At 43.2% G+C, this 27585-nt stretch overlaps 1 protein-coding gene across 2 annotated transcripts in view; it reads left to right on the top strand.

Moving 5' to 3' along the window:
* MMEL1 (membrane metalloendopeptidase like 1) overlaps positions 1-27585 on the top strand; it is a 307801-nt gene that overhangs the window by 57465 nt on the left and 222751 nt on the right. The window contains exons 1-2 of one of the 2 annotated variants that reach the window (XM_073603583.1): positions 2812-3384; positions 3807-3970. In XM_073603583.1, the coding sequence (XP_073459684.1) occupies positions 3335-3384; positions 3807-3970 (214 nt within the window). In that variant the 5' untranslated portion in view covers positions 2812-3334. Of the gene's footprint in view, positions 1-2811; positions 3385-3806; positions 3971-27585 lie in introns of those variants that run through there. The other variant, XM_073603585.1, reaches the window with a different exon arrangement.

Below are 27585 nucleotides of genomic sequence, written 5' to 3'. Positions count from 1 at the left end.
TGTCCCAGAAGGAAGCCTCTTCTAAAGATGATGCACAAGAAAGCCCGCAAAACAGTTTGCTGAAGACAAGCAGACTAAGGACATGGATTACTGGAACCATGTCCTGTGGTCTGATGAGACCAAGATAAACTTATTTGGTTCAGATGGTGTCAAGCACGTGTGGGGGCAACCAGGTGAGGAGTACAAAGACAAGTGTGTCTTGTCTACAGGCAAGCATGGTGGAGGGAGTGTCATGGTCTGGGGCTGCATGAGTGCTACTTGGGGAGCTTCAGTTTATTGAGGGAACCATGAATGCCAACATGTACTGTGAGATACTAAAGCAGAGCATGACCCCCCCCCCTTTTGGAGACTGGGCCGCAGGGCAGTATTCCAACATGATAACGACCCCCAAACACACCTCCAAGATGACCACTGCCTTGCTAAAGAAGCTGAGGGTAAAGGTGATGGACTGGCCAAGCATGTCTCCAGACCTAAACCCTATTGAGAATCTGTGGGACATCCTCAAATGGAAGGTGGAGGAACGCAAGGTCTCTAACATCCACCAGCTCCGTGATGCCATCATGGAGGAGTGGAAGAGGACTCCAGTGGCAACCTATGAAGCTCTGGTGAACTCCATGCCCAAGAGGGTTAAGGCAGTGCTGGAAAATAATGGTGGCCACACAAAATATTGATACTTTGGGCCAAATTTGGACATTTTCACTTAGGGGTGTACTGACTTTTGTTGCCAGCGGTTTAGACATTAATGGCTGTGTGTTGAGTTATTTTGAGGGGACAGCAAATTTACACTGTTATACAAGCTGTACACTCACTACTTTACATTGTAGCAAAGTGTCATTTCTTCAGTGTTGTCACATGAAAAGATATAATAAAATATTTACAAAAATGTGAGGGGTGTACTTATTTTTGTGCGATACTGTATATATTAATGTGTACAATGCTCAGGAAAGAGTAAAGAGGCTTCACATAGTGTAAGAGGTTTATTGTATAAAAAAAAAAAAGGTTAACCACTAAGGGCCTTATCCTTTGGAGAGGTTTCGCTCATTAAACTTTTTAACATTTGTAGTCTATTGCAATGTATTTTACATTTAATTTTATTTTGGGACAGATAGGTCTTTATTTGATAGAAAATTTGGATGCATACATTTTTTTTTTCTATTGGGAATAAGTAATGAAAATTGGGGGGAAAAAAAACTGAAAACTGTATCAAATACTTACCAGAATTTTCCTTTCCTGGCGCCCACCCATGGCAGCACACCTATGATAGAGCTCTGCCTCTCCTCTCTCGGGGCCATTGCCGCCATTGCTAGTAAAAAATAAATAAGTAAAAATATTGCATCGTTTTGATATCCTTGCCCCTTTGGTTTCAGGGGAACTGCATCCGTGATGGCGGATTTGTCAACAGGGTGGTGCACCTCGATGGGAGGGGGGGAGAGGGGTATTTTTTGGGGGGTTTTGATGATTCTCTATTTTTATATGTTTTTCCATATGATTCCTGCCCTTCATGGCATGGTTTTGTCTACTCTCTTTTTGTGTTTTTTGTTATATGCAAAATATTAATAAAAAGAAATTTACAAAAAAAAAAAAAATATCCCATAGTTTGCAGCCGCTGTAACTTTTGCACAAACCAATCAATATACACTTATTGAGATTGTTTTTTTTTTAACAAAAATTTGTAGCAGAATACATATTGGCCTAAATTGATGAAGAAATTAGATTATTTAAAAAAAAAAAAAAAATTCCGGAGGTCAAGTAGTTAAATAGCCCACCGTGACCCAATACATAGTCACTTGATGTTATAAAACAAACAAAAAAAAAATTATTAGTATTACCCTTGCAATTTGTGTCTGCTCCCCCCCCCCCCCCACACACACACACACACACATTTTTTTTTTTAATTTTTTTAGCAGGTACATTTTATAGCAGAAAGTTAAAAAAAATATTTATTTTTTCAAAATTGTCGCTCTTTTTTTGTTTATAGCGCAAAAAATAAAAACCGCAGATGTGGATCAAATATCACCAAAATAAAGCTCTATTTGTGTGAATTCAATTTTATTTGGGTACAGCATTGCACGACCGCTCAATTGTCAGTTAAATTATCGCACAAAATGGTCTGGATGGGGAGGGGGTAAATCTTCTGGAGGTCAAGTGGTTAAATAGCCTACCATGACCCAATACATAGTCACTTGAAAATGTTATAAAACAAGCGTTTAAAAAAAAATAAAAAAGCAAAAAAAAAAAAATAAAAATGAATACTAGTAACCTTGCAATTTGTGTCTGCTCCCCCCGATTTTTTTTACATTTTTTTTTTATCGGGTATGTTTTATAGCAGAAAGCGAAAAACATATATATTTTTTTCAAAATTGTCGCTCTTTTATTTGTTGATAGCGCAAAAAATAAAAACCGCAGAGGGGATCAAATATCACCAAGAGAAAGCTCTATTTGTGGGAAATCAGTTTTATTTGGGTACAGCGTCGCACGGCCGCACAACTGTCAGTTAAACTATCGCACAAAATGGCCTGGTCGGGAAGGGGGGGGGTAAATCTTTCAGAGGTCAAGTGGTTAAAAAGCCTACCATGACCCAACACATAGTCACTTGAAAATTTTATAAAACTAACGTTTAAAAAAAAAAAAAGCAACAAAAAAAAAAAGAATAGTATTCATTTATCATTTTTTTTTTTTTTTTGCCTTTTTTTTTTTTTTATATTTATTAACCTTGCAATTTGTGTCTGCTCCCCCCCCCCCGAGCTCCCTCCTTATTCTTCCCCTTTTTTTTTTTTTCTCTCCCTGTTTTTAAATCTTATTCTCCACCCCCCTCTGGATATTCTAGTTACTCCACGCTCCGAACAGCTCATTCCAGCTCCCAAGTTTTTCCAAGGAGTTAGCAGAGGTGAAGAAGGGAGAGAGCTTTTGCTATAGAAACTCTGCAGCGGCCAAGCCACAAAAGGCAGTTTGATTCCTATCGCCGTGCATAAGGGGCTGTCTGATTATTTTTATTTTTTTGACAGTACAAGCGATTCAGATCTGTCGGAAGCCTCCCGGCATGGATCAAGCCTGCCAGAGGATTTACATACGGCTCTGAAACGACTCCCCCCCCCCCCTGAAAAAAAAAAAAAAAAGACGGATCGTTGGCTGATTGGCGGGGGATCGATAGCTTCTCCGGGATCAATGAGGTCTTGGGAAGGAGGGTGATCTCTTCGGATGGATACAATTTTCCAAAAGCAGAATCTCCGCTTCCCATAGTGTTAAATCCCCCCCCATCCCCATCCGAGGCGCTGCGTCCGGCGAGAATAAGTCGTCTTTCCGAAATTGCAATTACTTTAGAGACTTGGAGGAGATGGAAAATGAAGCCCCCAAAACGGTGGACAACCAGATGGAAAAATATATGTAATTTTTTTCTTTTTTTTTTTTAATGTGTAAAATGTTCTCCTCTATCTTCATTTCAAGGATGTGTTTAATCCAGTTCTGCTCTAGAGGCGATTAATGTCATTAATGTCATTCTTGCTCGGTGTTTCCCTTCCTAATTCTGTTTTTATCTCCTTCTCTCTCGTGTCTAATGGTTATGTTGTCAGGTTGTTGGATGTGTCACAATCTGCGTTTTGCCTTTGCAATTTTCTTGTCTCCTGTCATCTTGTTCCGTCTCTGCCTCCCATCCTCATCTCTCTCTCTCTCTCTCTCTCTCTCTCTCTCTCTCTCTTCATCCTGAACATCAGCTGCTCTTACTATCGCTAGGCGTCAACTAAAACCGCTACCATGACCTCGTAAAACCGACTTTGCTTCTTCTTCTTTCTTTTTTTTTTTTTCCCAAGAGTGACCATAATGGGGAAATCGGAAAGTCAGATGGACATTGTGGAAAAATCGAACAAGACGGTGAAAAAGTCTTGGAGCATCGTGGAGATTGGACTTTCCGTGCTGCTAGTTCTGATGACCTGCGCCATGGTGGCATTGCTGGTCCTGTACACCACCAACAAAGGTAAGAGTCTGTGTCTCGTTGTTTGGTTTGTGAATTCTATATTTTTTTGATAGGCTTGTAGAATCGTTTGGTCTACAGAGAATTGGGAGGTTTATGAATAGGGATGAGGTTCAGGACTGATGCTACCATGGGTTCATGGATGTGGGAAGTTTGTGGATTGTGAACTTTGGGCTAAAAAGTTTGCAGGTTCGTCATCAGGATGAGTTTGGGTTCGGTCCGAACTCATGTTCAGCCAAAGCCGGAATTAAGCTGTCAGGGCCCGCTCAACCTGCTGTGACCAGGACATTCCCCACCCTACACCTGCCAGTACACAAATGTGGCAGGAATGGGATCATGACATTGTTGACCTAATATGGCCACATGGCCAAATCAGATCAATGACATTAGGACCACATAGCCATGATAGATCAGTGATATAATGGCCAACTGGCCATATTAGATCAATGACATTATGACCACGTGGCACTGCTAGGTCCATGACATTAAGACCACATAGCCATGTTAGATCAGTGATATAATGGCCAACTGGCTATATTAGATCAATGACATTATGAGCACGTGGCACTGATAGGTCAATGACATTAAGACCACATAGCCATGTTAGATCAGTGATATAATGGCCAACTGGCCATATTAGATCAATGACATTATGACCACGTGGCACTGCTAGGTCAATGACATTAAGGCCACATAGCCATGTTAGATCAGTGATATAATGGCCAACTGGCCATATTAGATCAATGACATTATGACCACGTGGCACTGCTAGGTCAATGACATTAAGACCATAAGACCATATTAGATTAATGGCCTTATGGTCACATGGCCATATTAGGTCACTGACATTATGACCACATGGCCTTGTTGGATCAATGATATTATGACCACATAGCCATGTTAGATCAATGATATTATGGCCACATGGCCATATTAGGTCACTGACATTGTGACCACATGGCCATGTTAGATCAATGACATTCAGACCACATGGCCATATTAGGTCAATAGCATTATGGCCACATGGTCATATTAGGTCCATGACATTCAGACCACATGGCCATATTAGGTCAATAGCATTATGGCCACATTGTCATATTAGGTCCATGACATTAAGACCACATGGCCATATTAGGTCAATGACATTGTTACCACGTGGCACTGCTAGGTCAATGACATTAAGACCCCATGGCCATATTAGGTCAATGGCATTAAGGCTGGGTTCACACTGCTGCTGGATGTGGCTCGCAGCAGGGGTCCAGTGTGTCCTTGTTCGCCATTTCAGGGACGAATCAGGGATGAATTTGTGCCTAAATTCGGCCCTGAAAAGGAGCCAAAAACGCACAGGACTTCTGTGCAAGCCACTTCGCAGCCGCCACAGAGATATGTGAACCAGCTCCATAGAGAGCCGGTCACAGTCTCCTGTCATGCAAATTGGATGCGGGGGAACACCCGCATCCAGTTCGCACTGGTGTGAACCCAGCCTAAGACCATAAGGCCATATTAGGTCACTGACATTATGGCCATGTGGTCATATAAGGTCCATGACATTATGGCCACTTGATTACATTAAACCAATGGCATTAGGGCCACATGGCCATGTTAGGTCAATGACATTATGGCTACATGGCAAAAGTAGATCAATGACATGGCCAGGTGGACATATTAGGTCAATGATGTCACGAGTATTCCCGCTCCTTTGTGTACATGCGCTGCAGGGAGGGAATGCCCCATCACAGCCGATTGGACTGGCACTGACAGCTTACTTCAAGGTTCAAAATGGGCTCAGACTGAACCCAAGCTTATCCCCTATCTATAATGAACAGCATTGCCTTTTACCAGGTCAGCTTAGTAACAAGAGCTAATAATCAGAAAAAATGGACAGCCACCTATAAGTCTGGGCTCACGGCAGCCATATTGTCAGTGTGTGTTGGAGCTATTGAGCTCACCATACATATTACAATACATTATATTATATTATTATATTACATACATTCTCCATACAATTAACTTAAGATTTACCACAATTATGTAATATGGGGACCTATCTATACGATCCTATCAATCTGTATCCAATCAGGCATGCCCTTAGACTACATAATTGTTGATTTAGCTAGCGCTCACCACATATGTTACAGTCCGATTGTACAATCTCCTTTAGATCTACCAACAACTATGTAGTACCAGATTGGATACAAATTGATTGGATAGATTAGGTATACATACAGTAGTTTTGTTAAATATTAAGTTGACTGTGTAATGTTCATATGGTTAGACCATAACATATCTGTAAGGAGATTGTACAGTCAGATTGTAGTGTATGTGGTGTGTGCTTTAGGGAGTGCTGACAATTCTATATCGAAAGATATAGCATTTTATTTTTTTTTATATTATTTTTCAATTGTGTTATGTTTATTTGATTTTTTTTTAAATATTATATTTCTTTTTTTTTTCCTTTTTTAATTTAGGATTTTTTTTTTCGTTCTTTATTTAGATTTTTAATTCTTTTTTTTTTTACTTTTTCATTTAGATTTTATCTCTATTTTTAGATTTTTTTTTTTTTTTTACATTGTTATTGTTTAATTTTGAATGTTTTTATTATTTTTATTGTTTTCATTTAAAATGTTATATTTCTTGTTTTAAATGTTTTTGTTTAGATTCTTTATCTTCATTCTTTTTTTCCTTTTTTTACATTGATACATGCCCCCACCCCATGCCAGTGCCCAGATCTCTATGCCTTGTTCTTGAGCAGGGGTCTCAAAACTTTCTAAACAAAGGGCCAGCTAGCTGTCCTTCAGGCTGTAGGGGGGCCGGACTGTGGCCAGTGGGATTAGAAAATGCCCTGGCATCAGTGGAAGCATACAGTGCCGCCTCACTGATTTTAGCGGGAGGAATAGTGCCCCATTATTGGTATCGGCGGGAGAAATTATGCTCTGTTTTTTTGTATTTAGGGGAGGAATAGTGCCCCATCATTGGTGTCAGTGGGAGGAATAGTGTCCTATCCTTGGTGTCAGTGGGAGGAATAGTACCCCATCATTGGTATCAGCAGAAGAAATGGTGTCCAATCATTGGTGTCAGTAGGAGGAATAGTGCCCCATCACTGGTATCAGCGTAAGAAATAGTGCCCAATCATTGGTGTCAGTGGGAGGAATAGTGCCCCATCACTGGTGTTAGTGGAGGAATAGTGCCCCGTCATTGGTGTCAGTGGGAGGAATAGTGTCCCATCATTGGTGTCAGTGGGAGGAATAGTGCCCCATCACTGGTATCAGCGTAAGAAATAGTGCCCCATCACTGGTGTTAGTGGAGGAATAGTGCCCCGTCATTGGTGTCAGTGGGAGGAATAGTGCCCCATCATTGGTGACAGTGAGAGGAATAGTGCACCATCATTGGTGTCAGTGGGAGGAATGGCGCCCCATCATTGGTATCAGCGGAAGAAATAGTGCCCTATCATTGGTGTCAGTGGGAGGAATAGTGCCCCATCATTGGTATCAGCAGAAGAAATAGTGCCCCATCACTGGTGTTAGTGGTAGGAATAGTGCCCCATTTTTGGTGTCAGTGGGAGGAATAGTGCTACACTCACTGGTGTTAGTGGAGGAATAGTGCCCCATCATTGGTATCAGTGGGAGTAATATTGCCCCATCATTGGTGTCAGTGGAAGAAATAGCGCCCCATTATTGGTGTCAGTGGGAGGAATAGTGCCCCATCATTGGTATCAGCAGAAGAAATAGTGCCCCATCTTTGGTGTCAGTGGGAGAAATGGTGCCCCATCATTGGTGTCAGTGGAAGGAATAGTGCCCCATCCTTGGTATCAGTGGGAGGAATAGTGCCCCATCCTTGGTATCAGTGGAAGGAATAGTGCCCCATTATTGGTGTCAGTGGGAGGAATAGTGCCCCATCATTGGTGTCAGTGGGAGGAATAGTGCCCCAAGGGCCTGATAAAGGCAAACAAGGGGCCATATCCAGCCCGCGGGCCGCAGTTTGGAGACCACTGTCCTTGAGAATAGCTTGCTTATTAGCCCTGCCAATGGCCAGGACTGAATAATAAGATTTGCCCCTCCACCCAATAGATTTTAAAGGGGTTCACTGCAAAGTTTGCAAACTTTGAGCATGAATTGCAGAACTGCTCACAAATCAACCCCAGGCTTTTTCGCGCCTCCTTTTGTATAAATCATAATCATCTGTACGTGAAAAAATTCAGGTCACCAAAGAGTAGGAAAAAAAGGTTGGATTTCTGGGTTGGGTCAACAGAATTGGTTATGTGTGTGTGGGGCGGTTCTACAGATATCCGATGAAGTGCCAGGACAATGTTTTTTAGCACCCAAAGCCAAAAAAAACAAAGTCGCCCCCCCCATGAGCTGTGAACTGTTTCGGCAGCATAGGTTGCAGCTCCTGCGCCCCCTACTGTCCAAAGGTCCAAGGCAAATGCCTCTTCTCAGCCCACTCCTAATAGAACAATATTGACTTGTACAGGTGATCAGATTTATATTCATGTAAAAGCTTTATCCCAAAAGGAAACAAACTATGTGCTGTAGCTGGTTATAAAGTGTGAGCTGGGGTTTGGCTTTAATTTGTTAGTTAATTTAAAGTGGAAGTAAAGGTTCGACTTTAAAAAAACAAAACACAAACATGTCCCACTTACCCTCCTCTTGTGTCCTCCCACTGCGCTCCTGGCTCCTCCCCCTTGACCAATGCCCCCAATAGCAAGCCGCTTGCTATGGGGGCAACGGTGCGTGCTCGCTCCCGAGTCCTGCTTTATGCGTCCATAATAGGGATGTACCGATACCTTTTTTTTTTTTTTTTTTTTTTTTTTACAAGTACGAGTACCGATACTTTCTTTTTTAATACTCGCCGATACCAATTATTGATACCTACCGCAACTGTTCTGTTTACACTGTCAGCAATGGTACAAAGCATTGAAGATGTATTTCCAAATGAAATAAAAAAATCTATTTTTACATTTTGCACTTTTTTCAATGTGAAACGTGTAAATATATGTGTATAGGTGTAAAAATATTAACAAACAAAAAAAAAAAAAGGTTTAATTATTAATACTTTATAAAATAGAAGTGAACAAAAAAAAAATCAGCAGGAAAATAATAATCAAACGGAGGAGAATAAGGAGTTAATTAAGACTAATTAGCGTAAACGAAGGGCTAATAAGGGGTTAAACAGGGGAACATTTAATAAAAAAACACACTTTTTTTTTTAACTTGACAGGTTGCTTTAAACTGACTTCATCTGCAGATGGAAGTTCATCCCTTTGATCTGTAGATGAATAAACAGAAAAATACAAAAAGAAACACTGGTGGTCATTTACTATAGCACTGAAAATTGATCCTGCAGTCCCCGAAAATAGCGCCCAATTAAGAGTTCAACTCTCAGAAACTGGGCGCTAATGCAAATGGAAAGCAGCGCTATTGCCGGCAAACATGCCAGTCAGATCACATATGCGGGAATAGTGGAAGTCAATGGAGCTCGAACCTGTGAAATCCAAAGTTCTCACTGAAGGCTTATATGCAAGTTCTTTGCCATAAAAAGTGTTTGGGGACCCGGGTCCTGCCCCAGGGGACATGTATCAATTGGAAATTTTTTTTTAAAACGGCCGTTTCTTCAGGAGCAGCGGTTTTAATAAAGTGAAACAATAAAAATTAAAAAATCTTTTAAATATCGTGCCCTGGGGGGTGTCTATAGTATGCCTGTAAAGTAGCGCACCTTTCCTGTGTTTATTACAGTACCATAGCAAAATGACATTTCTAAAGGAAAAAATTTCAGAAAAAAACGGCGCAGGTTCCCCCCACCATACCAGGTTCTTCGAGTCTGGTGTGGATATTAAGGGGAATTCCACACCAAAAAAAAAAAAAAAATGGTGTAGAGGTTCCCCCCAAAATCCATACCAGACTCTTATCCGAGCAAGCAGCCTGGCAGGTCAGGAAAGGGATGGGACGAGCGAGCGCCCCCCCCCCCCCGGACCATAGCAGGCCACATGCCCTCAACATGGAGAGGGTGCTTTGGGATCCCCCCCAAAGCACCTTGTCCCCATGTTGATGGGGAGAAGGGCCTCATCCCCACAACCCTTGCCCGATGGTTGTGGGGGTCTGCGGGCGGGGGGCTTATCAGAATCTGGAAGCCCCCTTTAACAAGGGGGCCCCCAGATCCTGGCCCTCCCACCTATGTGGATGAGTATGGGGTACATTGTACCCCTACATATGCACCAAAAAAAGCAGTGAAATGTGACAAAAGACAATAGCTGGTTTTTGACAATTCCTTTATTAAAGATGGCTTCTTCTTTCCCCCGCTTCTTCCTCCATCTTCCTCCGGTCTTCCTTCGGTTTTCTCCTTCTTCCTCTAGCTTCTTCTTCCCCCGCTTCTTCCTCCATCTTCCTCCGCTTCTTCCCTTGGTCTTCTCCATCTTCCTCCGGCTTCTTCTTCCCCCGGTCCGTCCTCCTGTCTTTCTCCTCCGCCGCTTCCGCTGAACAATCAAAAAACGAACCTGCTCCGATGCTGCGTCACTCCGAGACCACGCCCCTTGTGAATTCACTGCCTGGGGCATGATGGGTCAGTGATGTCACAAGGGGGCGGGGTCTCCTGCTGACGTCATCCGGCAGCTACGCCCCATAGTTATATGATATGTGCGCTATGGAAGCGGACAGATCGGCTGGTCACAGCGTCGGAGGAGGTTCGTTGTTTTCATGTTCAGCAGGTCGGTGGCGGGAGCGGCAGAGGAGAAAGACCGGAGGACGAGGCGGGGAAGAAGAAGCCGGAGGAAGAAGCAGAGGAAGATGGAGGAAGAAGCGGGGGAAGAAGAAGCTGGAGGAAGAAGGAGAAAACCGAAGGAAGATGGAGGAAGAAGCGGGGGAAAGAAGAAGGCCTTTTTTTTAATAGAGGAATTGTCAAAAACTGGCTATTGTCTTTTGTCACATTTCACTGCTTTTTTTTGGTGAATGTGTAGGGGTACAATGTACCCGATACCCATTCACATAGGGGGGCGGGATCTGGGGGCCCCCTTGTTAAAGGGGGCTTCCAGATTCCGATAAGCCCCCTGCCCGCAGACCCCCACAACCACCGGGCAAGCGTTGTTGGGATAAGGCCCTTGTCCCCATCAACATGGTCCAAGTTTGCTGGAAAAGTCACCTAAATGTGAAACAAGCCATATATATTTTAATAGAAAGGAGCTCTCATTTATATTTGCACAGTCCTTACTGATTTACATCAGCAGAACAAATGCAGGAAGTTATGTGTGCACATGGGCCAGAAGCAAATGTGTGGTGATGCCAAACAAATCAATGAACCCCCCCACACCAAAACTAACTACCACATCCACCCCCACATTGAGTAAGCACAAGTACATATCCTACACTTACCGGACAAATCAGCAGCACCTCTCTTTGCTAAAGAGGGACCTCTTCATGTCCACCTAGATGGAGATCCTGACCAGCACAGGAACTTCCAGGTGATTACACTGACTTATTTCCGGGTCAGAAGGTGAAACCACGCTCTTTTGATGGCAGCTGCGAATATTTGATCGTAACCACGATTAGAATTTCATTAATTTTGTTTATATGCAGATATGTGAATCTGTATTTCTTCATATAATGATATTTGAAGGTAAAGTTAAGGGAGTTCGATAAGAAATGGTTTCCCTGGGATAGCAGAAGCTGAATTACAAAGGCCCAGTTTGAGCCCTGGTTCACACCGACAGCTGAACTCACACGATTTCATTCCCGCATGTCAGTCCCGACTGCGAGGGGAATTTCAGAGACATCTGTGCAGGTTTCTGCACTGATGTCAATAACAATCGCACCCCGAATTCGCCAAAAAGTAGTACAGAAACTACTTTTGGAAATTGCGGCGGTGCAATTGCCACCGATTTGACTTGTCAAATCGCACCAATGTGAACCAGGGCTGACACATACAACACTGCCTATCCACCAGCTGAATTCATTACCTGCAATTCTCCACCTGTGATTTTATATATATATATATATATATATATATATATATATATATATATATATATATATATTCCACCTTTATCATTTACTTGCAGGTGTGCTGAACAGATTCGTTTTTTGGTGCACAAATACATATAGAAATTATAAGCTATAAAAGAAAGATATTGCACTTCCCCAAAACCAAGAGAGAGAGAAAAAAAGAGAGAGGAAAAAAAAGAGAGAGAAAAAAAGAGAGATTGAAAAAAAAGAGAGAGAGAGAGAGAAAGAGAGAGAGAAAAAGAGAAGAAGAGAACACAACAAACAAGCTCAATGTACTTTTATTTTGCCAGCAGAAACAAAATTATGTACATTCATTTACTAGCTTCAGAAAAATTTCTACAGGATATATGGTGCTACATTTAGCAAAATAGGTAACAATTGGGTTTTAAGGGCCCAGCTCATAGGAGCTTACAATCTAAAATTTGTCTAAACCTTAGCGTGGACACAGCTTTACTTTCAGTGTATAATGGGCATCACATCACATTTTTATCTGCAAGAATTTAGAAACATACTTAAGTCACTATTCTTACAAAGCATTCCAACATAATATTTAAAAAGGCACATATTCAAAATATAACACCCACCACCAGCCCACATTCCACACACATACATTGGTGAGTATGTTTTGCTGGAAGCTGCATTTCTGTGTACATGATTAAGCAATGAGATCAAAGAGTAGAAGGTCAGCACATGCTCCCAAACCATGTTTGCATGGTCAGACAGGAACAATACACACACAACAATGACAGAAAAAATGCACAAGAATTTCAGCAAACAAACAGCCCTAGTTGGGCATCCGTCAATAGGCACAATATCATTCCTTCTCCCCCACAAATGACAGAAAAAAGCTGGCCTTCTCAGACCAAACAACCCCCCCCCCCCCCCACTGCAGACCTTTATATAAGGTAGGTTGTATTGTTAGCACACTGACACACATACACGCCCAATAGAAGTACATGCCCACCAGTATCTTTCAATCTGTCTCTTCATGTATGTCTAAAGTGATTGCACCTAATGAGCAGGAACACATAACGGAAAATTAAATACCTTTCCATAATTTTCCTTTCCTGGTGCCTACCCATGGCAGCATACCAATGGTTGGTTACTCCACCCCCGAGCAACCCACAGGACCACTTAACTTTATAAAAAAAAAGAGCTGTTCCCCTCCACCGGTATTCTTGTAACTAGACCTCAGAACATTAAGGATTATTGAAGGGAGGGTGTATGCTGCCAAGGGTAGGCACCAGGAAAGGAAAATTACGGAAAGGTGTGTATTCAGTTTTCTGTTTTCCTGGTGCCACCATGGCAGCATACCAATGGTAAATAACTTGCTTACAGGGAGGGTACTGCAGTAAGAAATTGAATGAGATCTACAGCATACCGGTGTAAGGGAACAACTCTTTTTTTTATAGAGTTAAGTGGTCCTGTGGGTTGGTTGGGGACAAAACAACCAACCATTGGTATGCTGCCATGGGTAGGCACCAGGAAAGTTAGTTTTGGGCTTTAGATTGGAAGCTCATTGCAGCCAATGACTGGTTTTAATGTTTGTTAGCACTAATCACGACCAGGGACTTGGACATTTCAAATTGTGGGGGTTTACACTGCACAGGTACATATGCTTAGAAAACTGTTGCTTTGTTTATGTGCGTGCAAATAGACTTCAGTCTTTGGCCTGTATTTGGAGATTTGATGCACATAGCCAAGGGCTAACACAGTTGTAAATAGCATTTTCTTACATTAGAGACTATTTCGACAGGAGACAAATAAAATGCCAGCATGTCTTTGGATTGTGGTGAGAAACCCACACAGGGAGAACATATAAACTTCAACACAAGCATTAGCATGTTGGGGAATTGAACCAGCAACCCCAGTGCTGCGAGACAGGATTGCTACCCACTTAGCCAGCAGGCAGCCTCTCACATGTTCTCTGTGGTGTGAACCAGCCACAAGTCCATAGCCATGCTCAGTGCCACAAGCAATATACAATATATTGACCTAAGTATTGGGACACCTGCCTTTAAATGCACATGAACTGTAAGGGCATCCCAGTCTTAGTCCGTAGGGTTCAATATTGAGTTGGCCCACCCTTTGCAGCTATAACAGCTTCAACTCTTCTGGGAAGGCCGTCCACAAGGTTTAGGAATGTGTCTATGGGAATGTTTGACCATTCTTTCAGAAGAGCATTTGTGAGGTCAGGCACTGATGTTGGACGAGAAGGCCTGGCTTACAGTCTCCGCTATAATTCAACCCCAAGGTGTTCTGTTGTGTTGAGGTCAGGACTCTGTGCAGGCCAGTCAAGTTCCTCCACCCCAAACTCACTCATCAATGTCTTTATGGACCTTGCTTTGTGCACTGGTCCAAATCATTTGGTGGAGGGGGGATTATGGTGTGGGGTTGTTCTTCAGGGGTTGGGCTTGGCCCCTTAGTTCCACTGAAGGGAACTCTTAAGGCGTCAGCATACCAAGACATTTTGGACAATTTCATGTTCCCAACTTTGTGGGAACAGTTTGGGGATGGCCCTTTCCTGTTCCAACATGACTGCCCACCAGTGCACAAAGCAAGGTCCATAAAGACATGAATGAGCGAGTTTGGGGTGGAGGAACTTGACTGGCCTGCACAGAGTCCTGACCTCAACCCGATAGAACATCTTTTGGCTGAATTAGAGCAGAGACTGTGAGCCAGACCTTCTCATCCAACATCAGTGCCTGGCCTCACAAATGCGCTTCTGGAAGAATGGTCATACATTCCCATAGGGGGTGATTTTCGAAAGCAAGGTGCAACGCACATTTTCATATTTACGAAATGGTGCACCGGTAACAGAGCGCAAACCCCACATTTACTATAGTGATCTTGGCGCATGGGAGAATATTATGGGGTGATGTGAGGAAGTATAGTAACAACTGCCCAAATAAAAAATATGCCCAAAATAGAATGAGAAAGTAACTTTTGCAGAGGAAAGCCTGACGTGCCCGCAAGTACGTTTAGAACTACGTGAGATCAATGAAAGCACTGCGCATGCGCAAGCGGCTGTTGCACTCGTTCACATGCGTTTGTTCACTGCGCGGCCAAAATCTTAATAAATGTTAAGCAACGTACATGCCATTGCACGGGTTGAACGGCGCACTTCTAAACTTGACAATTTTTTTTTTTTAACGCTGGTTCACCTTTATGTATTTTTTTAACCACTTGCCATCCGCGGTATAGCCAAAAAATGGCTACAGCGCGGACCTAATTTGCCAGGAGGGCGTCCATGGACGTCCTCCCGTGCCTTCAGGGCGCGCAACGCGCTTTACGATCAGCAAGTCTATGAGACTCGGCTGATCACAGATCGGGGTAAGGGGTCAATCCTGACCCCTTACCACGTGATCAGCTGTCAGCCAATGACGGCTGATCATGTGATGTAAACAGAGCCGGTAATCGGCTATTTTTCCTCCTCACGGAAAAAAAAGCCGATCACCGGCGGCTGCGAGAGGGACATAGGTCCCGATCATGGAGGTGTCACCAGCGTCACCTACCAGTGCCCACAGTGTCACCTACCAGCAGTGCTCTCAGTGCTACCTATCAGTGCCCAGAGTGCCGCCTACCAGTGCCCACAGTGTCACCTACCAGTGCCCTCAGTGCTACCTATCAGTGCCCACAGTTCCGCCTATCAGTGCCCACAGTGCCGCCTATAAATCACCAATCACTGTGTCATTACCAGTGCTGCCTATCAATACCACCTACCAAGCCACCTACCAGTGCTCATCAGTGCCACCTATCAGTGCCCATCAGTGCCACCTATCAGTGCCCATCAGTGCCACCTATTAGTGCCCATCAGTGACATCCATCAGTGCCACCCATCAGGACCCATCAGTGCCGCCTTATCTGTGCCTATCAGTGTCACCTTATCTGTGCCCATCAGTGTCGCCTTATCTGTGCCCATCAGTGTCACCTTATCTGTGCCCATCAGTGTCGCCTTATCTGTGCCTATCAGTGTTACCTTATCTGTGCCCATCAGTGTCGCCTTATCTGTGCCCATCAGTGTCACCTTATCTGTGCCCATCAGTGTCGCCTTATCTGTGCCTATCAGTGTTACCTTATCTGTGCCCATCAGTGTCGCCTTATCTGTGCCCATCAGTGTCGCCTTATCTGTGCCCGTCAGTGTCACCTTATCTGTGCCCATCAGTGTCACCTTATCTGTGCCCATCAGTGTCGCCTTATCTGTGCCCATCAGTGTCGCCTTATCTGTGCCCATCAGTGTCACCTTATCTGTGCCCATCAGTGTCGCCTTATCTGTGCCCATCAGTGTCACCTTATCAGTGCCCATCAGTGCAGCCTCATCAGCGAATATCAATGAAGGAGAAAAATTACCATTTGGAAAATTTTTTAACAAACTATGAAACCTGTTTTTTTTTTTTCAAAAATTTCTGTCTTTTTTTGTTTGTTTAGCAAAAAATAAAAACCCAAACGGTGATTAAATACCACCAAAAGAAAGCTTCATTTGTGTGAAAAAAATGATAAAAATTTAATTTGGGTTCAGTCTTGTATGACCGCACAATTGTCATTCAAAGTGTGACAGCGCTGAAAGCTGAAAATTGGCCTGGGCAGGAAGGGGGGTTCAGGTCATTTTAGCATGTTATGTTGCCAACATGTGACATGCACTTTGTTAAATGATGTAAAGAGACTCGCTTCTCTAGCTCCTCCTAAAAGGGCATTTAACCTTCCCCTTCTAATGCATATGATCTCCTTGGGCTAGCTTTTGCTTTTAAAGGGGAACTCCACACTCCACTCTATTCTCCAAAGGCTGTGAGCTGCCTTCACCAATCCAAACCACATCCTTTTTCAGAGCATACAACAGGGCCAGCTAGGAAAGGGGCGAGAAGAGCGATCGCCCAACCCCCTCCTGAACCATACAAGGCCACATCCACTTAACATAGCTGGCTGCCTTTTGGGCATGTTGGGCTCAGCCCAATACCAACCACAAAGCACCTTGTACCCACTAGTTTAAAGGGGTTTTCCACATTCCGTAAAGCCCCCTGTCTGCAGCCCCCCCCACAACCCCAGCCTAGGGTTGTGTGGAAGAGGCCCTTGTCCCCCTGAATATGGGTACAAGGTGGTTGACTTTTGGGGTGCCCGAGCCCTTCCTGCCCCCAAGCATCCACCCCCCTTTCATGGGCTGGCTTGCTCTGTGTTTGGCTAAGGGTTTGTTAGTGTTTGGGAGGGGCACAATATTTTTGGGGTGGTATTTTTCACGTAGGGGGTTCTCATTTTATGTCTTAACAGACCCAAATAGCCTTGTATGTACTGGGGGGGGGCAGGTTTTTTTTTGTTTTGGGTTAAAATTTTGCAGCTGCAATGTAGATTTGTAAGTTTTCTCTAAAGCTGTACATCTTTGAAGCAGCATTTTTTACACATGCTACAGATGTACCACTTTACAGGCAGAGTAAGCCCCCCCAAGTTACTAGCTTTTAAGCAATTTTGCATTTTTAAAGGCACTTCTCCTTGTTTCGTTTTTGGGGTTGTCCAAATTGGAGACATTGATATATGTCCCTCAGGGTGGGACCTGGGCCCCTATACCCATTTTAAGGCCAATAACTAGAAAATAAGCCAGCCAAGTGGGGGACTAGCAAAATTAACAAGTCAGTTCCCATAGACTGCAATGGTATTTGTTGTATAACTTTTGCCCATGTTAGGCTCTTTGTTTGCCCCCCTGGACCGGGGGGTGTTTGTCCCATCTGTAATTTTGTAGAATGCTGAATGATGTGCTTAATTTTGTGCTAGCTGCATTTGGGTTGTTCTGGGCATGCTCAGGGACTTTGTTTTTTTTGTTTTTTTTGTGCTTTTTGTGTGTGAACAGCATGGGCATGCTCAGAGAGTGTGTTTTTTTGGTTAGTAATTTAAGGACATCCTTAACAAGTGTAGCCAACTTTGAAGTTCTGTCTCTACATTGGGTGAACTTGCATTTTGTGTGTTTCATGGACTGTGCATGTGTTTTCAATTGGCTCATTAGCACACAAACCTATGTTATGTAAAGCTTGCAGATAGCATTCTTTACCTTGCTATGTATGTTATGTCTTTGCAAAACAGATGTGTTTTAGAGCAAGTATTTTTTACTTTTGTTTCTTTTTTTTTTTTGGAGGGGGGGATATTTTTCATTGAAATATTTTTGATGTTGTCAATGTTTGTAGGGTTGTTAGTTTCACTTTGATTTAATTGTCTTTGCTACATTATTTTGCAAAATCTTCCTCAAGATGTTGTGACTAAAATGTTTACATCGTTAAGAGGCTGTCCGTTTGTGGGCGCAGTCCTTTTAACTCCTGTTCATTTCCTCTGCAAAATGGTCAGACCTCAAAACCATATTCTGTTAGTGTCTCAAATTAACATACATGTGTTTTTTGCTTTCTCTCGCTTTTTTCCTCGCTCTTTTCCAAGTCCTGTTTTGTTGACCAATAAAATTTGTAGAAAATGTTTATGTTTTATGTGGTTTTTGTTAATTTTGTTTTGCAGGTGCATGCTCAATCCAATTTTACACCCCCCCCCCCCCCCAAACAATTTTCATGCAGCAGATTTCCCAGCTGCAGCTTAACTAGGCTGTATAATGACGTATGGATGAAATAATTTGGATGTCAAAGTTCCCTAAAAGACAACATAATTGTATTATAATAATAAAGCCAATAACGATAAAGCATACAGAAATGTAATCATAAAAGAACAATTCATAATAATAAAAACCCATTTAATAACGAATGATTGACTAGGGAACATAATTAATGATAGACATGAACACAGTAATTAATACGTCATCAGATATATACAAATAATTCATACGCAATCAACATAGAAGAAATGAATGCATGATATGATATAGTTATCAGAGTAGGCTTGTGTTTGTCATCCATGGATGAACACTCAACGCGTTTCATGGCCGCTTGCCAATCGTCAGGAGTTGCATGCATGGAAGAACTGGAGATTAATGAGTAAAAAAATATGCAGTGCATGGTCACCCAACCATTTCCAGCCCAAGGACGTCATATGATGTCCTTGACTTTCAGTGGGAATATCTGAATGATTGGTGCATCTACAGGCATCATTCAGATATCCCTGTTTTCAGCCGGCGACTCTGTGCACCGTAAGAAAGCGGCAGTTCCGCCGCTTGATCGTTCTTACAGGTGACGGGAGGGGACATTCCCCCTCCCACCGCCATCCGGTGCTTCTCCGGGCTCTCCCGTGCCATCGGGGACCCAGAGAAAGAATCGGCCACCGCTGGATGACGACCATAGAGATTTCCAGTGACCAGATGATTACCAGTCATCTCTATGACCGTTGCAGGCCCGGGGCGCGACGTTATGATGTCACGTCCGGGCTGCGGATGTAAACAAAGCCGCGATCGAGGCTGGTAAGCGCGAGATCGTGGATTTTTTTTCTGATCCCATGCTTTCCAGTCTGGAGGACAGATGTGGGGTCTTACTGACCCCGCAACTCTCCATAAAGAGGACCTGTCACGAACGATTCCTATTACAAGGGATGTTTACATTCCTTGCAATAGGAATAAAAGTGATCAAAAAAAAAAAGTGTAAAAGTAACAAAAATAAAGTAAAATAAAAAAAAAAAAAAATTAAAACACCCCTGTCCCCGACAGTTCGCACTCAGAACCGAACGCACACGTAAGTCCTACCCACATATGTAAACGCCATTCAAACCACACATGTGAGGTATCACCGCATGCATTAGAGTGCGAGCAACAGTTCTAGCACTAGACCTCCTCTGTAACTCTAAACATGTAACGTGTAGAAAAATATAACATGTCGCCTATGGAGATTTTTAAGTACCGAAGTTTGGCGTCATTCCACTAGTGTGCGCAGTTTTAAAGCGTGACATGTTGGGTATCTATTTACATGGCGTAACATCATCATTTACGTTATACAAAAAAATTGGGCTAACTTTACTGTTTTGTTATTTTTTAAATCATGAAATTGTTTTTTTTTCCCAAAAAAACGTGTTTGAAAAATTGTTGCGCAAATACTGTGCAAGATAAAGAATTGCAACAACCGCCATGTTATTCCCTAGGGTGTCTGCTAAAAAAAAAAATGTAATGTTTGAGGGTTCTGAAGAATTTGGAAGCCAAAAAATGATGATTTTTATATGTAGGAAAGAAGTGCCAGAATAGGCCCGGTATGGAAGTGGTTAAAGATTGAGATCAGAAAAGAGTAATTTATTGGGTTTAGACACACGTCTCTGTTCTTTGTAATGTATTGAAAGATTTGGGTAAAAATAGAAAAAAACTAATTTCAAAGATATATTAGAAGTGATAGGAATGAGATTGACATCAAAAAGGGTTAATTCACTGAGAACACCTACTAATTGCCCTAACAAGACACATCCAATGAGAAGAAATTAACCAATTGTATTGGGCGTGCGTTATTATCAATGGGAAAACCGCAGTTACCCTAGCGCCAGTTGCAGTTTACATATTTATTATCGTTTTGCGCTTCAAAGTGCGCCGGTTCACACGTTTCGGTTAATGACTTTTCTGGCGCACCAATTAAGGTGTGAACCAGCGCAGCGCATTCGTCTTCGTAAATCGCCCCCACTGTTTTTTGTTTTTTTCAAAATTGTCGCTCTTCTTTTGTTTATAGCACAAAAAATAAAAACCGCAGAGGTGATCAAATACCACCAAAAGAAAGCTCTATTCGTGGGGAAAAAAGGACGTCAATTTTGTTTGGGTACAATGTCTCGGGACCGCGCAATTGTCAGTTAAAGCGACGCAGTGTCGTATCGCAAAAAAATGGCCCGGTCATTCAGCTGCCAAATCTTCCGGGGCTGAAGTGATTAAACAATATACTACATATTTCAGTACCATTTAGGCAATTTTATCAAGCTCTAAACATTATTTCCATGTGCACTACTTCAGGTTTTAGCAGCAACATTTGTCCGCGGAAAATCTGACAACAATTGTCGGAAGGAGCGTACACACAATCGGACTTCCGATGGGAAGTGTTCGATGACAGGCCGTTGGCGGAAAATCCAACCATTTGTACGCTCCTTCTGACAATTGTTGTCGGATTTTCCGAGCGTGTGTACACAAGTCCGTCGGACAAAAGTCCAAAGTAAAAACACGCATGCTCGGAAGCAAGGAGGAGCCAGAAGCGATCGGTCTTGTAAACTAGCGTTCGTAATGGAGAATTAACATTCGTGACGCGACAAATTATGAAATCTAGAAATGCAGCGCACAATTCTCTTCTTCTTTAATGGGATAATAATGAAGCTGCTTTGCTGGTGATACTGATGGAGTTATTGCAAACAAATTTTCAAAGGCTTTTTTTTCTAGTGACATCAAGAATAATATTATTATGATTTTTTTTTTTTTTTTTTTTTTTTGGGCAAGTTACCACAACACCATTATCCTGTAGTTTTTAAGATCAAAGATACAACTATGTTGGTGTCCCTTGTTAATTTTACATTGTATTTTTTTTAAATGTAACTGCCGACTCCCAAACTGTCATTGGAAGTAAAACACATAGCCAAGTATTATTCTACACAATTTTTTTATTGTGCATTAAAAAATAAAACAAATAAAATTATACATGCTATCTGCCAATAGAACTTAACCAAAAAGTGCATTCTATGCATCCAAAAATATAGAAAATATAACAAATCAAATCATTATTATTCAACCAAAAAAATAATGTCAAAGCAATAACTCCAAGGCCAATAATAAATAACACGTTATCTCCTCCGATTCCGCAACATGGCTGGTTGACGAACGGCCATTCAGAAACGAACTGAAAAGCGCAAAATGAAAAACGCAAACTGAAAAGCGCGAATCAACACCAAACTTCTACTAACATGAAATTAGCAGAAGGAGCCCAAAAGGTGGCGCTAAAGAGCTGAAAAACAATGTAGTACTTCGCTACGTTCGTATTTGTTGGCCAGCAATTGTGTGGCCGTGTGTATGCAAGACAGGTTTGGGCCCAACGCCCTTCGGACAAAAGTCCATGGTTTTGTTGGCCAACAATCCGATCGTGTGTACGAGGCTTAAGGGTTTGGGCGCTATTTGGTTTCCGGGAACTATAGTAAATTCGATTTTGGGAGTATTTTTTTTTTATACCAGCGCTATAGTGAACACAGTTTTTAGCACTAATTAGCGCGATTAGCACTAATTTGTGGTAATTAGCGCTATAGTAAATGACCCCCAGTTTTTCTTTTTATCTTGGTGTTTTAGACTGAGCAATGTTGTTGATAAACATTGCTGGGCTGCTTTTTTTTTTTTTTTTTTGACAAATCCAATTGCCCGACGTCTTTAAAACTTCAGCTGTCAACAGGGGAACCCCACTGACAGCTGAATGAGTCATCGGTTGTTAAGGACTCAGCGGCCCCACTCCTCATAACAACTGATAATTGCTTTTTTTTTTTTATATTTCAGCTGTCAGTGGGAGAATCCCGCTGACAGCTGAAAGAACTGAGCCTGAAAGTATCGGTTTCAGGTATCAGTGCATTTGCATGAGTACCAATACTCATGCAAATGCTTAGTATTATATTAGCACTGATACCGGTATCGGTGCAACCCTAGTCCATAAGACACATAGAGCCGTGGCTCGGCCCACCTCCTGCTCTCACCTTATTGGCTCACTGGCTGTGATTGACAGACAATGGCTCCCGCTGCTGTCTCAGCCAATAAGGAGAGGGAGTCCAGTGCCCATCGCTGAATCAAGAGGTTTTTTTACCTTCATGCATAGAATGTAGACATGTGTACGACTGATTTTTTTTTTCTTTTTTCGTTTTAGTTTCATTTGTTTGTTTTTTCTTGTTTATCGGATCATTTGTTATGATCGGCATTCGTTACTTCGGATCAATCGTAACTTCGGAATGCGTTTGTAGTCGTTCCATTGCATTCGTTTAGATGCGGTATTCGTTATTTCGGATAATGCGTACATTCGGATGCACTCATATTCGTTCCGTTCACTAACAGTAAGGCAAAGTTGAAAGGAAATTTCAATACCTATAATTCAATAGTTTATAGTTTATTATAGTTTTTTTAATTTTTATTTGTTATTAATAAATAATATTAATAATAATAAAAAAATATAATAATAATCATTTAATTATAATAGAAGATATGAAAAACAAAATTATCCGAATGTAATCGATTAGTTAAACTCACAGGTTGAATTGTTTTTCGTTATTTCGGATTTTCGAATTTTTGGATTTTTGTTCTTTCGGAAAAATTCATTTTCATATGCATTCGTCAAAAGAGTCTTTCGTTCATTCGCATGCTTCCGAGCGAGCAAATTTTGTACAAAAACTAGATTGGAACTAAACGAATTGCACATGTCTAATAGACTGCAACCTTCAGCCTCTACAACCACTTTAACCATCTAAAACACCCCTCCCCCCAGACTGACAATGCTGTTGTCCAAAGGTGCCCCCCTGTGCTCCTTCCTCCAGAGTGGGGGCCGCTCTAATACAGGAGGTGTGGTACTGGGTACATCACTAGGTGAAAACAAACAGAGAAAAGGCCTAAAAAAAAAGAAAAAAAGAAAACTAATGCAGCCACCACATATAAGGATTGTTAAGCTGCACTATATGGCATTATTAGTTTGGGTTTTAATACGGTTTTAGGGTTACTACAATGCAGACATATTGAACGGACCTTTAGGACCTTTATAGTTGGGATGTTAGTTGCATAGTTCCCAACTGTCCCGGATTTCAAGGGACTGTCCCGGATTTCAAGGGACTGTCCCGGATTTCAAGGGACTGTCCCGGATTTTAAGGGACTGTCCCGGATTTGGAACAAAGTCCCTCTGTCCCTCTTATTTCCTCATTTGCCAGTGATCTGATCTATAGAGTTGTATATAAAATGCACTTTTTATCTTTCAAAAAGTGTTTCCCGGTGCTAAACCTTTCATCCAATTTCTAATTTGCCGCATTTGTAAATTCAAAAGGAATAAAGGAATAGTCAATAAAAAAGATCCTGTGGGTTTAATGAATCTTTTTTTTTTGTACAATTTTCCTTTAAGGGGGTGTGTCCTATGCCTGAATACTTTTGTTAATAGATGTCCCTCGTTCCCATCTCAGAAAGTTGGGAGGTTTGTAATCATTTTTTTATACACGTCCCACTCCCGGGAAAATGAATGTACACCATCCAGTATAGCCATGTACAGGCTCCAGCCACAAGCGCTTAGTGGTTAGCACTTCTGCTTTGCAGCACCGGATCCTGGATCCAAATCCTGGCCTGAACACTATCTGCATGGTGCTTGCATGTTCTCCCTGTCTCATCTTTGATAATTGGCTCCAGGAGCCAAGATCCCCGGCGGGGGATCCCAGAGGAGGAGGTTGGGGGCTGCTCTGTGCAATACAACTGCGCGGAGCAGGTGAGAATAAACAGGGCTTTTTTTCAGCGGAGGAACGCAGTTCCGGCACCTACAGCACTAAATGTATATAATAACAAGGGGTGTGGGGTGTGCTGGAGGGTCTCCTGATGCTGGCTGCTGGGGGATCTATTGTCACTGGTGGGAATCTGTTATTGTGTGAGGGTCTATTGTTGATAGTGGTGGAGCTATTGTTGCTGGGGGGGGTCTTATGTTGCTGGGAGGGATCTACTGTTGAGGGAATGGTCTATTGTTGCTGGGGTGGATCTTTTGTTGCTGGGTGTGGTATTTTGTTGTGGGTGGGCCATTGTTGCTGGGTGGGGGGGTCTATTGTTGTGTGAGATCTTTTGTTGCTGGGAGGTATATTGTTGCTGGGGGCTCTTATGTTGCTGGTAGGGATCTACTGTTGAGATAGAGGTCTATTGTTGCTGGGGGGTCTTATGTTGCTGGTAGGGATCTACTGTTGAGATAGAGGTCTATTGTTGCTGGGGGGGTCTTATGTTGCTTGTGGGGATCTACTGTTGAGGTATAGGTCTATTGTTGCGGGGGGGGGGGTCTTATGTTGCTGGTAGGGATCTACTGTTGAGGTAGAGGTCTATTGTTGCTGGGGGGGTCTTATGTTGCTGTAGGGATCTACTGTTGAGGTAGAGGTCTACTGACGCTGGCTGCTGGGAGAGCCGTTGTTGCTACTATGGGGGGGTCTAATGTTGCTGGGTGTGGTATTTTGTTGTGGGTGGGCCACTGTTGCTGGGTGGGGGGTCTATTGTTGTGTGAGATCTTTTGTTGCTGAGAGGTATATTGTTGCTGGGGGCTCTTATGTTGCTGGTAGGGATCTACTTTTGAGGTAGAGGTCTATTGTTGCTGGGGGGTCTTATGTTGCCCCCCGGCGGGGGATCCCAGAGGAGGAGGTTGGGGGCTGCTCTGTGCAATACAACTGCGCGGAGCAGGTGAGAATAAACAGGGCTTTTTTTCAGCGGAGGAACGCAGTTCCGGCACCTACAGCACTAAATGTATATAATAACAAGGGGTGTGGGGTGTGCTGGAGGGTCTCCTGATGCTGGCTGCTGGGGGATCTATTGTCACTGGTGGGGATCTGTTATTGTGTGAGGGTCTATTGTTGATAGTGGTGGAGCTATTGTTGCTGGGGGGGGTCTTATGTTGCTGGTAGGGATCTACTGTTGAGGGAATGGTCTATTGTTGCTGGGGTGGATCTTTTGTTGCTGGGTGTGGTATTTTGTTGTGGGTGGGCCACTGTTGCTGGGTGGGGGGGTCTATTGTTGTGTGAGATCTTTTGTTGCTGGGAGGTATATTGTTGCTGGGGGCTCTTATGTTGCTGGTAGGGATCTACTGTTGAGATAGAGGTCTATTGTTGCTGGGGGGGGTCTTATGTTGCTGGTAGGGATCTACTGTTGAGGTATAGGTCTATTGTTGCTGTGGGGTCTTATGTTGCTGGTAGGGATCTACTGTTGAGATAGAGGTCTATTGTTGCTGGGGGGGTCTTATGTTGCTTGTGGGGATCTACTGTTGAGGTATAGGTCTATTGTTGCGGGGGGGGTCTTATGTTGCTGGTAGGGATCTACTGTTGAGGTAGAGGTCTATTGTTGCTGGGGGGGTCTTATGTTGCTGTAGGGATCTACTGTTGAGATAGAGGTCTATTGTTGCTGGGGGGGTCTTATGTTGCTTGTGGGGATCTACTGTTGAGGTATAGGTCTATTGTTGTGGGGGGGGGGTCTTATGTTGCTGGTAGGGATCTACTGTTGAGGTAGAGGTCTATTGTTGCTGGGGGGGTCTTATGTTGCTGTAGGGATCTACTGTTGAGGTAGAGGTCTACTGACGCTGGCTGCTGGGAGAGCCGTTGTTGCTACTATGGGGGGGTCTAATGTTGCTGGGGTGGATCTTTTGTTGCTGGGTGTAGTATTTTGTTGTGGGTGGGCCACTGTTGCTGGGTGGGGGGTCTATTGTTGTGTGAGATCTTTTGTTGCTGAGAGGTCTATTGTTGCTGGGGGCTCTTATGTTGCTGGTAGGGATCTACTTTTGAGGTAGAGGTCTATTGTTGCTGGGGGGTCTTATGTTGCTGGTAGAGATCTACTGATGCTGGCTGCTGGGAGAGCCGTTGTTGCTACTATGGGGGGTTTAATGTTGCTGGGGTGGATCTTTTGTTGCTGGGTGGGGGGTATATTGTTGTGTGAGATCTAGTGTTGCTGCAGGGAATATATTGTTGGTGGGGTGGAGTCTATTGTTGCTGGGGGGGTCTATTGTTGCAGGTAAGGATCTACTGCTGAGGGAGAGGTCTATTGTTGCTGGCTGCTGGGAGAGCCGTTGTTGCTACGGGGGGTGGGGGGGGGGTGGGGGGAGTCTATTGTTGCTGGGTGTGGTATTTTGTTGTGGGTGGGCCATTGTTGCTGGGTGGGGGGTCTATTGTTGTGTGAGATCTATTGTTGCTGCAGGGGATCTGTTGTTGCTGGGGTGGATTCTATTGTTGCTGGGGGGGTCTATTGTTGGTGGGGGTGGAGTTTATTATTGTGTGGGGTCTATTGTTGCTGGGTGCAGGGGATCGATTTTCCTGCTTTTCTTGTTAATTCCATACAAATTATTCAGGACCACAAATGATACTTGGTTCTGTATTCTCTAAAAGGGGCGGTACTGGGAGGTGGGTAGTGGGTGGAACCAAAGGCAGATGCTCGGAGGTGGGTGGGGGAGGAGACAAGGGGTGAAGGAGGAGAAAAAAGCCCTGAGTATAAACCTGTTAATTATTTTAATAATAACATTTTTTTTTTGCCTTCAAGTAATTGTAAAAGGTATTTTTTTCATTAGTATAATGAACATGTGATCCTTACCTGCTCTGTGCAATTGTATGGCACAGAGCAGCCTGGAACCTCCTCTTCTGGGGTCCCCCGCCGGTGCTCTCGGCTTCTCCTCTTCTCAGTGTGCCACCATGGGAAGCCTCTTGCTATGGGGGCCGATGTGCGGGCTTGCTCCTGAGCTGGGCTGTGCGCGCCCATAGACACATCAGGAAAAAAAATCAGCCCTTCTAGCACAAATTCTCCACCCCTCAAATTTTCCCTCTGAGTATAATTACATCCCCCCCTCTGAATCCCCATCCTAGCACAAATATACTCCCATCAGTCCCTATAGTGCCCATCAGTGCTGCTAATCTGTGCCCACCAGTGCCATCTATCAGTGCCCATCAATGCCTCATCATCAGTGTCACCTATCAGTGCCGCATACCAGTGCCTATAGGTGTTGCCTAACAGTGCCCACCAGTGCTGCCAATCAGTGC

This window comes from Aquarana catesbeiana, linkage group LG10 (genome assembly GCF_042186555.1).
Source record: "Aquarana catesbeiana isolate 2022-GZ linkage group LG10, ASM4218655v1, whole genome shotgun sequence".
In the NCBI taxonomy this organism is placed as follows: domain Eukaryota; kingdom Metazoa; phylum Chordata; class Amphibia; order Anura; family Ranidae; genus Aquarana; species Aquarana catesbeiana.
This window is presented reverse-complemented; position numbering and strand designations above follow the sequence as displayed.